Source organism: Linderina pennispora (genome assembly GCF_002104995.1).
Source record: "Linderina pennispora strain ATCC 12442 chromosome Unknown DL89scaffold_20, whole genome shotgun sequence".
NCBI classification, from domain to species: Eukaryota; Fungi; Kickxellomycota; class Kickxellomycetes; order Kickxellales; family Kickxellaceae; genus Linderina; species Linderina pennispora.
In genome coordinates, this window is record NW_024468268.1 from 146148 (window position 1) to 160344 (window position 14197).

Consider the following 14197-nt stretch of genomic DNA (forward strand, 5'->3'; position numbering starts at 1 on the left):
GCATCCCCACAGCCGTCTCCAGCCCTTAGAACTCATATATCGTGGGTAAACTTTCAATGCCAGTCCCCTCTGTACTCCCTTTCGCCTCCACTTGTTGTGTTTGTTGAAGATAGAGGTTCTAAAAGGTGATATTTAATACCAAAGAAACGAGAGAAAAGTAAAGATGACCTGCGCGGACGTATCTTCACTGCGTCCGGCTGCGCAGCTCATCAGAAGCCCGATGCTACCTCCATTGTGTACGCTGTAGCAGGGCTCTTGTTGGCGCCTGGCTTGCCGTAACCTGGTTCAGCTGACATGTCGACGTCAGGGACAGCTGTGGTGTGCGCAACAAGGTGTCCATAGAGTGCACTTGCAGTTTGCATAAATAATCAGCAATATATAATTTTTAAAAAAAGAATATATCCAACACAATACAAGTATAGCCTGGTGAAATCTAATAGCAGTATGTCCCTGTCTTCGGGTCATACTTTGCACGGGAAAGCGAGTCCAAGTACACTTCGGTCTCTTGTTCTGGCGTATATGGCGGCGCCTCCTTCACCTGTACCAGCGTATGCCTGCCAGCCAAAGTATCCAACAAGTATCTCTGCGACTTGGTGGTCCGCCGAGTGTTCTTCCTATGATACCTTTCCAGTTCGTCCTTGGTCAGCGTTGCAAATAGGTAGTCTGGGTGAATCACCAGTGCGCCTCCACTTGCTTGGCTGAGACCAAAGGTTGTGAGAATTGCGGCCTTGATGATAGGGACGTTGTATGATCTGCTCGGATACACCAGATATTCAAACTGCTCGAACTCTGCGTCGATGTTATCGGCATTCTCGTTGCCAGGAATGATCCCAGAGTTCATTGCCTGCAAAAGGCCATTCATCATGAACTGCGCTGCCACGGCCTTTGGATGGCCTGTCAGCCATTTCTGGCACACCACTGGGAACAGGAAGACCTGGTTCACGGCCCAGCTGCTTCATGAGCTTGCTGATAACCTCGGACTCGTTTTTGTCGTTGAGGGTAGTCGATGTGCCGTGGAACGATGTCATGCCAATGTCGTTGGGCCCAAGTCCCCACATGGCCAGCGCGCCACGAAGCGGCGAAATGGACGGGTTGTTTTTATAGAACCCGTTGCTCCACGTATTCTGTGCTTCCCTTTTCAGACGCAGCAGCTCGTCCTGCGGAATTGGTCTGCCTGTGCGCTCACCCTCAGCGGCCACACTCTCGATATATGCCATCTGTCCGTTGAACATTTGGCGTCGGAAGCCAATATCCAGAAGCGGCGAATTACCGGAGCCGTGGTTTTCACGGCCCATCGTCAGAATTCCTTGGCCAGGCGCAGTGAAGTTGCGGATTGATTTGTCAGTTGCAGTGGTTGTCAGCGAAATAATGCCGTAGATTGGTGCGCCCATTTCGATTCGCTGTTGATGCCGACATCAGGATGGAAATGCCAGAACCATACCCTTCGGTGAACCCTCCTCTGGTAGAAGTGCATGGCCGGCACATTTCCTTTGGGAAGCGTCCGTGTGCAAGCTCATCATCAGCATTGGCCTGTTGCGTCCATCACCGCCAGCTCGTATGCCGTTTCCTGCGAATACGCGTCGACCGCACCGGCCACCATCATCTTCGCCTTGCCATTCATGATGCTCTCGACTGCGATGTCCAGAGCCATTGCTGCAGTTGCGCATGCACCCACAGTCGGCTTCAGCGGACCAGAGGCTGACAAGAGGAGCACGTTGATCCACGCACTGGTCGTGTTGATAGTCGCCTCAAGAAGGGTCTCTGTGTTCATGGTCTTGTCAGACCAGCGTGTGCGGAAGACATCCAGGAGACTTGTGGCCCCGCCGAGACATGACCCGATCGAGTGGCCAACCTCAGAAACGTGGAAGTACTGGTAGATCTCATAGGGGTCGGTGATTCCTGACCGAACCAGTGCCTCAACTGTGGCCACCACCGCATAGATGTTTACTGGGTCCATCTGGTCGACAAGGCTCTGAGGCAACCCCAGTCTAACGGGATCCCATCCGGTTGGAAGCTGGGCAGCAACCGACCGTGTATACCTCAGTGCCTTCGGAACAAGAATAATCGCGCCTTTGAGCAGCTTGACTGACCATGAGCCGTCGGGATTCGCCCACACGTCGACTCTCTTGCCATGGCTACGCTTGTAATTGGCAGCCTCCTCTTCAGTCGTCTCAAACGGTTCCAGATCTTGATCGACCTGCAGCTCAGAAACAAAGTTCTTCTGGTATGGATCACCGCTTTCGCACATGTCTTTCTCAAGCACACGAATTCCAGTATGTGCGAGAATCTGCTCCTCGTAATTAGCCTTGACGTCAGCATCATGGACCGGCTCCAGAGTCTGGGCATCAACCCATCCAATGTAGTCCTCGCCGGTTGTTGGGTGCTTGCCAGAGATGTGCTTAACCAAGCCCATGATCCAGGCCAGCTCGATGCATCCTTCAATCGAAAACTCGCCGAATGCCTCTCTCTCCCACCGCAGGGCTGAGTTTCCAAATGGACCAACCTCACCAAACCCAGTCACCACCACAACCCGGTCTAGATCAACCATTCCCTCTAGATCCCTCAGATGAGCCAGCTGCTCATACGACTTGACCTTGGGGCTGTTCGCACGGTGTTTCGCAAGGGGGTGGGTGTGGAGGAAGTGCTCGAGTGTTCCGGCATCTTCCTGCAGTTCGACAAACTCGTCTCCACTGAGCGCCGATAAAACCGCCTTCCTCTCGGCTCTCTTTCCTGCAATTGCCATACGAATTCCGGCATGGATTTCCCGTACTCGGTGATCACGCAGGACGCTGCCATTGAAGTTCCCGTAGACCGGCGATGTGTGTGCAAGCTCGACCATCGTTGGGGTCAACAGGCCAAGAACGTTGAACGCCATCTCCTCTCGTGAGAACGTGCGCCAGCCAATCTTCTCCATGTCAGCAAACACATTTCCGGAGCCAAATGTCATGTTTGTGCTGCGCGTCCAGCCAATGTCACCTCCGGTGATCGACAGGTAGTCCGCCCAGGACTCGGTGTACCAGCGGTTGTAGAGGGTGTGCAAAGCAGCCTTTCGTCTCGCCATACAAGCCGTCGTCGCCAACAAGCCCCTGGTTAGGCGAGTGGGGTAGAACTATCAGTGTTGGCGCAACCGTGTGGTCATATTTGATTTTGGCTGCCTTGATCTGGCCAAACATCCGGTAAAAGTTGGAGAGCAGAATGCGGATTGTCAACTCGGAGCTTGAGTCAACGCTGGTCATGTCCTTTCCGTGCTCGGGGAAAGCGGCAAATGGCGCAACAAAGTCAATGTCTGATGCAAGCCCCTCCTTGCCATAGATAAACTCGATTAGCTGCTCAACATCTTGGACCGAGGCCTGGTTAAAGGGAACGAGCACCAGCTCCGAGCCGCGGGCGCCAAACTTGCGATACATTTCTTCAAAAAAGCGAATCGACTTCATGTTGAAGCTCGACGTTGTTGCAATCACCCGCGCTCCTCCTGAAAGCAGCCCTTCAACCAGCCCTGACCCGATGGAGTTTTTGCCGCACCCAGTAACCAGGGCTACCTTTCCTTTGAATGTCAGCCCTTCTGTAGCCACTGACTCCAGCTCGTCAAAGAATATTGCTGACAAGTCTTTGTTATACGTCCAGGGCTCGCCTAATTCCCTGCCAAACAGGAACACATCAGGTCCACCCAGAACCTTGTTCGTCTGCACATTTCGAACGTAATCAACGATGTCTCGCTCGTCTTCACGGGGGTGCTCAGAGTAGATGACCTCCCCCTTTTGGGTAATGTGTGTATGGGGCTGGAGGGATCTGGAGAGCTCCCGATATGTTGGGTCAGTTGTCAGATGCGCCTTGCACTCTGAGCGCATTGTTTCCGCGACGTCAAGCGCCTTCACTGAAAGCGGATCTGTGGACCCAGTCAAAGTCGCGATAATTCCATCTAGCATTTTCATCAGCCCAGATGTCGAGCGGTTGCGCAGCATGTGCAGCCTCTTTGAGACTGTTTCCTGGTCGGCATCTTCTTTCCCTGACAAAATGTCGTATATCCACTGCAGGGCATCCTGGCGGGCCCAATTCCAGTACGAGTTGTAGCGTCGAGCCTTCAGCGAACTAAACAGAGGCTTTGTTTTCTGGATGAAATCATCACCGATATCCCCACGAATATGCTCCATCTCCTTGGTCTGCTCCAAGAGCCTCTCACTAATTTCCTCAACTGTTTTGGCTCCATCCCGGAGATTCACACCAATGCTCTCTGCAAGCAGGCTGCATCTGCCTGAGAGCCAGCCTGCTTTGTGTGTTCTTCAGAGCCTCCAGTTCTCTGCTATCGACAACGGTCGAAGCGTGGCCATGGGGAGTAATCGCATGGGCAGATTCCCTTGACAACACTAGCCCAGAAAGCGTCGAATACTTGTGAACTACATCGTCCAACCACGGCTTTGCCACGGCCTCATCTTCTAGGCGCTTAGCTGGTTCGAGAGTGGTTGCAACCAGCAAAACTGCATCCTGTCGACCCCTACCAAGCCCATAGGTCGATTTGAGATATGCTCGAGCCTTTGCCTGCGAGAATGCACTTGGGATTTTGGCTGCAAACAAGCGCTGGATGGCTGCTGTTGAATGCTTCCCAAGCGAGCTCACGATCGACCCAAGGCTATTTGCAACATCCTGCAGCGGCTTCTCGGCGACATTGTCAGGGAAGCTTTTCCCAAACTCCTTTTGCATAATGCCGACAATCTCGTTTTGCAGCGTGGACTTGCCAGCAACGAGCTCTTTGACTGACTTGCTCAATGGAATGTCAAGCACGCTCTTGCGCAGTTTCTGCCCGACAACCGAGAGAAGAATATGTGCCACTTGGAGAGGAGCATCTTCAATTGACTGAGCTGCCACTGACGGCTGCACTGTGTCAGCTTCCATGAGTGATGGTGAGCTATCGACTGGACTGGGCGGTGGACTCACGCTTTGACTCCGTCACAGGCTTTTCCAACATGTCGTCAGCTGTAGCGGGGTCTGTGCTTTCAGGATCGCCTAGGAAATACACCTCGTCCTTATCATTGCCAACATGAAGAACTTCCACCTCCCTTCGAACACCATACTCTGGTGTCAATGTTTGGCGCGCCATACGGCACAGCGAGCCATTTGGTCCAATCTCCACCAGCCGTGTAATCGCGGAGTATTTAAACAGAGTATTCTGTGTGTCCGATCCAGCGCACCGATGAGGCAAACTGGAATGCCAGGAGCTCAATGAGGAGAGTGTGCGCAAGCTGCGCCCTTGCTGAGCTTTCCTCGTACTTGGAATCGTTCCAAGACTTGAGTATCGAGTGTATGGCATCTGACTTGCAGATATCATAAACACTCTGAATGAACTCGAGCGAAATGGCTAAACAGCGTGCCTGTCATGTTTGGAATGTAGCGTCCACAGAGCCTCTTGGGCAAACAATCAGTTACCGGGATTCTCTGCACAAGAACACCCCGGAACGAGTCCACACTGGAAACAAGCTGGCTAGAGTGCGACGGGACATCGACGCCAGGGATTACTGTGGTGCCTTTGCCGCTCTCGAGAGCAACACCAGCAATCGTTTCCGCCAGCACGCTCTGCACGGACCGAGCGTATAGTGGCCATGCTGCTTGGGTCGCTACACACAACGTGCTCCGTGATCCAATGCGCCTATCACTCTCTTCATTGCCTCGAGCGAGTCCGTATGGCCGGTAACGACATATTGGATGCCATCAACATTGTAGTTGATGACCTCAAGTAGCTCCTGTCGGTGGCTACGGATCTGGCAAACGATTTCTTGGAGATGTGTCTCGCTGAACCCGTTGCCAATGCTCTTTGGGTTTACTGAAACCATTGCATACTGCGAGAGTCCTTGGCCTATCGCGCTCTACAGATGCATGAAGTAGCAGGCCGCGGTAAAGTGCAATGTCGACTGCGTCCTCAACAGACACAATTTCAGCCATTGCAGCTAGCGACCCAATTTCCCCGAGTGAGTGGCCAGCAAATTGAGCGTCCTCTTGGACAACTCCCGTGTGCGCGCATGTCAGCAATCTGCGCCAGCGACATAACTGTCTGTATCGGCTGAGTGAACAGCGTGGCGTTAAGCAGGCCATTGGCAGACTTGTGAATGTAGTGGGGCGACCTTCCTTGTGATCCCCGGAACAAGCTGCATCGTCTTGCCAGCGAATGTGCGAGTTAGAGATAGGTAGTTTGTCCTTATCTGTGACCCCTTCTTGCCACTGAACTTCACTAGTAGCTGCTTAGGATTCCCGCGGACAATTTCCAAGAGCGAGACGCCATACTTGGCACGCATGTGTGTGTCTGCACGATTCCAGACATTTCCGTGCAACTGCCGACGAATTGTACAGATCCATTCCCCATCCCAGCAAACTGCGCTCCCTTGGCCAGTGAATATATACGCCGACTTGGGCTGCTCCACCTCTGCTGTGCAAGGTCAGCACGAGATCACCATGCTGGTTGAGTGTTTTCCCGGCGACAAGCATAAGCCCACGCTTCATGCCCACATGGAGCAGCTTGGTATCGAGTTGGTCTCCAGGCAGAACCATTCCAACAAAGTCTGCCTGGTAAGAGCGCACACGATTGGGGTCACCGTTAGCAGCGAACCGCTCGAACATGCGCCCTTGTCGACGCCGAGGTCCACATGCCATGGCAGATCTGTCCAGGCAATCCGACGTAGTTGGCAACGTAGGGATTTGTGTGGATGATGTTGTAATCGCCTGAGACATGGGCATACCTCCAGTTATCCGATGGTGCATCTACAGCCGAATTGCATGTAGAGTCTTCCATACAAATGGGGAACCCTTCATGGTCAAACAGCGCTGTATCTTCAGCGTGGGTCGCCGCCTGCTTCAGATATTCCGTGACGGGGTTTCCAGCAATGTCACAGTTCATGTAGTCAATGTCGGCAACATGACAGCGCAGACCATCGGGCCTTCACAGCATAAACAGTGCCCGTTGTCTGAATTGACGAGAAAAGCCTGTCGGACTTGTAGCGATAAACCGATTTCATCGAGAATTCGAGGGTTTGACCAGCAGACAATGGCTCATCCTCAGGAGATTTCAGGAACACAAACCACTCCTTGGACCGCAAGACAGCAACGTCCTCAGCGGTCACAAGCGTTACTCGTGAGGCGGGCTCGTCCACAACCTTGAACGTCTGAGAATAGTCAGCAAATACGTTGCGTGAGAGAACGGCGCTCTCGATTGTCGCGAACTGAGCTCCATCTCGGAACAGACGAGACACAAGCGTCACCTTCCTCCCAATAGGTGTGTTTTCCAGAGATGTGACGCGGATGTCGCTGTCCACTATATCTCCCACATGAAGCAGCTGTGCACCTTCTGACAGTGAAAACCTGTTGTAGAGGTGGACGTTGTCCAATGCGCCATCGTGTAACGCAGGTGACATTTGTATGGCTGCAAAACCAGGCCAGGTAGCATAGAACAGAACGTCCATTGGGGCAAGTTGGGTGCCGTCCGAATGCCGCATGTAGCTATCCGGCATGTTGGGAACACTGTTGCACAGGCGACGAACAAGGCCCTCGGTAACAGCGTACGGCTCGCACTTCACAGGTACGGCATCAAGAGACACGTCGACAGCCTCAATATCTGGGATGTCTGCCCCCAGTTTCAGCGCTGCCACTATGATGCTCTGGATTCTCTCAAGACGACCATCACCAATCTCGACTATTGGGGATATTGGCAGTGTCGGCTCATACCTGTAGACAAGTTCGAGCTCGAAGGTGTTTTCGAAAATGCGGTGGAAGATAGTCGCAGTGATGGCACGGGATTTGTCGATGGAGATGGAGACATCGGCCATTCCTTGAGGATCAAAAACCTCCAGCCTGGATGGAAACCCGTTGTCCAGTGTAATCTTTACCGAATGCCCGGGAAGCGGCCTCAAAATCTGCCGGATAGCATTTCTGGCACACCTCGTGCCTCTAATAATATCTGATGCGGTCAGCAGCGCGCTAAGCCAGCTCTTCTCTGGGCCTGCCAGGGTGCTCAACCATGAATCAGCACTTGGGAGCTGGGCCTTCTCGGCCGGTAACACGTATGTGAGTTCCGACGGATTAATAGCTGATGTGACCGATGAGACGGGTGGCGCTGACGCAATATCCAGACCGATGTACTCCACATATGGCACGCTGGAAATATCGCCATCGTACTGGCTCTGGATGATCTGGTCAACAAGCACGGCTTTAATGCTATTGGCCATGTCTTGGGTATGTGCCCAAGTCATTTCGGTGTTTAAACCCAGGGCTTGTCGTCCCCTGACAAACTTGGTCCAAGACTCGCTATCGCCAGCAAAACTCGAGCTTCCGGCTGCCGAATCATCCTCGTTCATAATCCATACCCAGAGGTCCTCGCCAAAAGCAGGGATGAATGGAACTGGTCTGGTTCCGGCACGCTTGCAGATCTCAACAAGGTAGTCAGAATCCTCGGCATTGCACAGGGTGAAGCTTGATATCTGGGTACACATACGCCAGCTCCTCAACCGCCTCAGCAGGGTCGTCAATGTGGCCGTATCTCTGGAAGATGCGCATGTTCACAGACTCAGCAAACCTGTCCTCTACACGCCTCAGGAAGCGACCGACCAGGTTGCGATGGGAAAAGTCGAGCCACTGCGATTGATGGCGGGTATACATGAGTTCAACAAGGCGATCGACGACCTCCATGTATGTCATGTCCTGCAGTTCCACCACGCCTCCATCTGCATCTATGCCAAACCATGGCCGTGCAGAATAGCTGCAGAGTAGCTTGGTGATCCTGCTCCCGATGCGTGGTGAGCAGGCTGGCATGCATATCTACCGGGTGCGAGAACTACAAGCTGATCCAGGTCCTTAATGACCCGGACATCATGCACCAAGGAAGGGGCTGATGTTGTCGGCTGGGGATACCCCAGCAGTGTCTGTCACCTGGCTCGACAATGGAATCACACCGTCAACTGGCATACGTGCGCAGTCGAATTGGAGACTCCATTCGCCAGTGTAGTATGGCAGTGCCTCCTCAGCTACGCTGGAACTCGAATCCTAGAACAAGGAGCACATTGTGCAGCGATCGGATCTCGCTGTATGTCTCGAGAATTGGTTGGTGGAAATCCCTGGCTGTTTTTTGGCTACTGGTGTGCCTGCCCATCCACTGTATCAGTACCGGGAACTCCTGTGCTGGCGACGGCAATCTGGAGGACTTGACGGATACCAAGTGCTGAGTCCGGGTGGAACGAAACATGTCCGAATCCCCAGACTTTTGAAGGTCGCGGATAATTGCACTGCCGGTATCAACTGACGGAACGCCGCCACTGATGGTGAGACCAGTGATTGGAACACCGTCTCTACGCATGCGCAGGATCTCCGGATACTGGAATGACCACTGCTTCTGGTTCGCATAGTCAATGTTAACGGCAAAGCCATGGCCAGGTGTGAGCAATGCGTGGACTCCGTGGACTCTCTCCCTGAACGCCTTCTCGCGGTACATATAGCTACCACACAGCTCGGCGTGGTACCCGGCATTGCTAGCCTCTGCCACAAACCGGTCGTCGGAGACGGGTGGGGATGCCTCTGCAAGTATAACTGGCGGCAAACCAAGAATGCGCGCCAGAGGTGAGTCGATGCATATTCTCCCGTCAAGAGCAAAGCGGAGCTAGCTGATGGGTATAGTCGTTTTGCCAGTTGGGTGCAGAGAAGACGCGATCAAGCTCTGATCTGAAGAGATCGGCCTTGGACCCGAAGCGCGATTTGGGATCTGCAGTCAGCGAGCCAGCACTGATGATGGTTGCCCCCTTTCCCTCGACAATGCTCTGAGTGAGTCGCGAGAAAACACTGAAGCCTCCGGGACTAAAGTCAACAAAATGCGTTGCGTCGGCGCTAGAAACCATGGACAGCCAGTCAATCTGGACTGACACACAAGCTTGTCCACGATTGCACGTGTCACATCGGTCTCTGAGCGAAGATCAGTGAGCATCGGCTCCGATGTAGACGGCGATGTTCAGGTCGTCAGTCGTATAGTGCCATCCCTCCTCGATAACGGCAGGATACACCCAGTCTGCTGACTCCTGCAGGAGCTCGCAATGACCAACAAGATTGATGCTCAAAAAGCTGGTTGACACGACTGGCCTGCGCTGTGAGGGTGGGATACGCGACTGGATCATCGTCTGGGTTGGCGCAGCATGCGCGCACCATTCTCACGAACTGCACAACGGCTGTCGTGCGACCAGTGACAACAAAGTTGTCATACCCGTTGACGATCGCCAGATAAACGTTGTCGGATTGCTGGGTGCTGTGCTGGTTGCACTTGGCGATCAGAGACTCAAGCAGCGGCCTGGGGATTCCGCGAATAGACACCATTGGCGAAGGCTTGCCCTCCTGTGAGGCAAACTCTGCGACAGTTTCGGTGCTAAGCACATAGGAAGGCGTGCAGAGCTGGTTTTTCGCCGCTGCCACCATCAGAATGCCCAGCGCCTTCTTGGAGGAATCATAAAAAGACTGTTCATCAGTCAACGAAGCGAACAATGTAGCGAATACAAGTCCCTGGCAATGGACCAGTAGCTCCTATAAGGTAGTTGCACGCGTGTTAGTAGCTTGAGCCACTATCGAGTAATGTCTAGATGGTACACCAAGATGACTTACCTTTGAATGACTGAGAAAGTTCGCCTGGACTAAGCCTGAGTGTCTTGTACAAGACCATCAGGTGCATCAGTTGGGCAAATGCCACTGTGACTATGGAGACAGGCGTAAGAGCGAGGTACTGGGCCGATGGACGAGTGGCAGGAGTCGTTATCCAGCTGACCACATCAAGTGGTTGGGTATAGACAGCAGCCAGCCTCTCGTCGTGAGATCACACCCTTGACAAACCGGGACATTGTCTCGACAAAGTCAACGAGAATCGGGCGATATACATCTAGCATCCACATACCCTCGCCCAGGTAGGTATCAGTACCGCCTTGGCCTCCGAATATAGCTACTGCCGCCGCATGAGCCTTGCTAAACAGTGCTGGACGCGGAACTTCTGGGAGCATGTTGCGCGACTCAAGCTCGTTCCAAACTGAGTAGTAGCCCTTGATGACGACACGCGCTTGCTGCTGCGAGAGGTTGTGCTGCTGAACAACAACATGGATGTTGTCGGTTAGACAGTGAGACTTGTGGAGGTGCTCGAAGGCAGCGATGGCAACATCCAGATTTTCGGCTGAGCAGAAGCTGACAAACGAGGCCAGAGCTTCCATTTCGCTGGCACTTCTGTCGCAAATATATTTGCTGGCCAGCACCTTTGCATCATCCTGACAATGGGCAGGGACTTCAATGGATATCCCTTCGAGGGTGATAGTGCAAGGAGACATAATATATGAATCTGGTACAGGTGTAAGTAAATAAATTGGAATAAATGTGAAGCTGCGAGATATGGATCTATGCTGGGCAGTTTCGCATCAGAGGTTGAGCTCCTTGAATTATATAGCGCAAGCCTACATGCCTTCAAGTTGCCTGGCCAGAAATCAAGTGGTGGAACACAGACTGTCCCCCACAGGCCGCCTCCCACAGGCAAAGGAGGATGGGGACTACTGCTCGTATCAACAAGCACACAAGCTCGAGAAAGGATGTGAGCGTTCAACTCCACTGATAGAGAAGATCCAGCATGAGAATATTGGGGGTGCTAATTGTTTCTACTGTTGCAGCATTATACACCAATTTCGTGGCGCTGGGACGAAGCCTCATCATACAAAATGGGTAAAAGGTGACAACGAGCAAAATTCTAGTGCGAAGCATTTGACAATATCAACTGGATTTAAAAGGCAAACGTGATATGTATTCCACTTCATAAACTGCTCGCATATCTGTTAGCAGCAGACAAACCGTGCAGCGCCAAAGAGTATCAACAGGCTTTGTACTCGACCAAAACGCGTAGTGATGTCGGTGCCTGGAGTGCGGGGCGACGGAGGGTAGTGCAGCTTTATCATTGAGCAATTATTATACTCAGTTATACAGAAATACCAAAAATCAAGGATATATATTTCTCTACATGATGCGGCAAGACAGGACTGCAGGAAATTTGTTTGCGTGGTGCCTCCTATACTATACCTTGTGTGTGCCTCATTCACATACCATTTTACATATGGCAATTGTTCGAGTGTGCGAATCCTGGAGCGCTTCACTCATGGGAATGTGACTTACGCCTCCTTTTGCTCCTGCTTCCGCAACATGTAATTGGCCTATTATACGGGAACAGGTATGTAGGAGGCCATGGGTGAAAGGCAGTGCGAGTCTATGCGCGCAAACCGAGACCTCGTCTTGACGTTTTCAGCTCTGTCCGTCCAGATTGCAGATATAATTTCAAGCTCACAACATGCCTTTTACCTCCAGCCATCCCAGCATCAATGTTCCGGCAGTCGATTTGCCGACGTTTTTCTTTGAGACAGTGAAGAGCAAGACCGTGTTTGGCCGAGACCCCAGGACTGCCATTCCTTGTCAGCGAGCAAACAACGCTGTCATTCACCAGAGATGGAGAGACATACGACTCAGATTGCTTCGGGACTAGCCAACAATGCTGGTCTTGTTCGTGGCGACACACTTCTTGTGGTGCTGCCAAACACTGTTTACTATTCCGCAATCACGCTTGGCGTGCAGATGCTCGGTGCAATGGTCACCACGGCCAATCCGCTGTATACTGTGCGCGAACTTGCAAACCACATAACGCTCTCTGGTGCCAGGATGGTCGTTACAACCAATGAGAAGCTGGCAGACATCAAGGCGGCCGTGAAACACGCTGAGGCAGCGATTGCAGAGTGCCATGTTTTCACGATCGATGGTGAAAACTCCATCTTCGACATTCTCTGCACAGACGCCTTCCCGCAGATCTACATCAATACCGAGGAGGAGGCATCCCGCACCATCGCAGCTATCGTGTTCAGCTCTGGGACAGGCGGAAAACCAAAGGGCATCATGCTCAGCCACAGGAACATTGTCGCAAACATTGTCCAGAACATGGCCGCCTTTGACAGCGATAAGCCCCTTTGCGCACGGATGGCAGCGACTGACGGAGTGCCCCACATGATTGCCATCACTCCGTTCTTCCATATATACGGGTTCACATGCCACCTCCACCTCCATCTCTGCCAGGGATTTGCAGTAGTTGGTCATGTCGCGGTTTGGCTTAGAGCCCTTCTGCCAGCTTGTTCAAAAGTACCGTGCTCGCACCGCACACATCGTCCCACCAATTCATTCTGGCGCTCACGAAGACCGCAGCCGTCAGAAAATACGACTTGTCAAGCATCGTCTACGTCACGAGCGGGGCAGCGCCGCTGACAAAGGAGCTCCACTTGGAGGCCCAGCGCACGCTTGGATTCCCAGTAATTCAGGACTATGGAATGTCGGAGACAAGTCCCGGTGCTCTGCCGCGTGCACTCTGGCGAAACCGTGTTCGGCTCAGCTGGTCGCCTCCTGCCAAACATCACTGCAAAGGTTGTCAATGACCAAGATGCAGAGGTCGAACAAGGACAGGTGGGAGAGTTATGTGTACGTGGGCCCAACATCATGCTAGGATACCTGAACAATCCAACTGCGACAGCAGAGTCATTCGACTCTGAAGGATATCTACACACAGGCGATATTGGATACATCAACAGCAGCGGGAACGTCTTTATCACCGATCGCAAGAAGGAGCTGATCAAGTACAAGGGCTTCCAGGTACCACCAGCCGAGCTGGAAGGCCTGTCTGATTGACCACCCAGCGGTTCTGGACTGTGCTGTTATCGGCGTCTACGATGAGAAGCAGGCAACAGAGCTTCCCAAGGGTTATATCGTTGTCAGACCCGAGGCAGACAAGTCTGCTGTCATTGATGATATACAAGAGTGGCTGTCTACCCGTGTCATCTACTACAAGAAAGCTCCGTGGTGGTATTGAGCTAGTTGACGCAATCCCCAAGTCCCCGACTGGGAAGATACTTCGCCGTGTTCTAAGGGATCGCGAGCTGTGCAAATGCAAGGGCGAGGTTATGGACCAATGTACCAGCCTGTTCAGCCACTAGCCTAGTGACGAGCCCCTAGAACAGATCCAGGGATCTGGCTACTAAGGCGCTCGTAGCTCTTCCTAGTTCTTTTTCCAGTTCTCTTCCTAGTTCTCTTCCTAGTTCTCCTGATATTTGGCCGATATGGCTACAAGTGACTACAGCAAACAATGCAAGTTTGAAAAGTAGGCAGTTTAGACACTGTTAACTTG

At 52.6% G+C, this 14197-nt stretch overlaps 2 protein-coding genes across 2 annotated transcripts; one reads left to right on the top strand and one right to left on the bottom strand.

Moving 5' to 3' along the window:
• Positions 1–209: 209 nt before the first annotated feature.
• DL89DRAFT_260720 (uncharacterized protein) lies at positions 210–11324 on the bottom strand (the record flags this gene model as incomplete). Its single annotated transcript, XM_040885816.1, is given in 22 exon segments — positions 210–348; positions 468–894; positions 917–1400; positions 1547–3109; positions 3129–4179; positions 4223–4874; positions 4933–5164; positions 5187–5366; positions 5422–5568; positions 5833–6210; positions 6274–6646; positions 6726–6923; positions 6961–8451; positions 8474–8708; positions 8801–8879; positions 8908–9021; positions 9143–9631; positions 9678–9881; positions 10042–10473; positions 10499–10539; positions 10618–10772; positions 10843–11324. 22 exon segments carry the CDS (start codon positions 11322–11324, stop codon positions 210–212), a joined length of 9546 nt encoding a protein of 3181 aa, XP_040739951.1.
• An 849-nt stretch (positions 11325–12173) lies between these two features.
• Positions 12174–14105, top strand: DL89DRAFT_270579 (acetyl-CoA synthetase-like protein). Its single transcript, XM_040888773.1, is given in 8 exon segments — positions 12174–12412; positions 12481–13114; positions 13137–13186; positions 13218–13365; positions 13409–13665; positions 13688–13846; positions 13866–13983; positions 14012–14105. 8 exon segments carry the CDS (start codon positions 12326–12328, stop codon positions 14023–14025), a joined length of 1467 nt encoding a protein of 488 aa, XP_040739952.1. The 5' UTR covers positions 12174–12325; the 3' UTR covers positions 14026–14105.
• Positions 14106–14197: the final 92 nt, after the last annotated feature.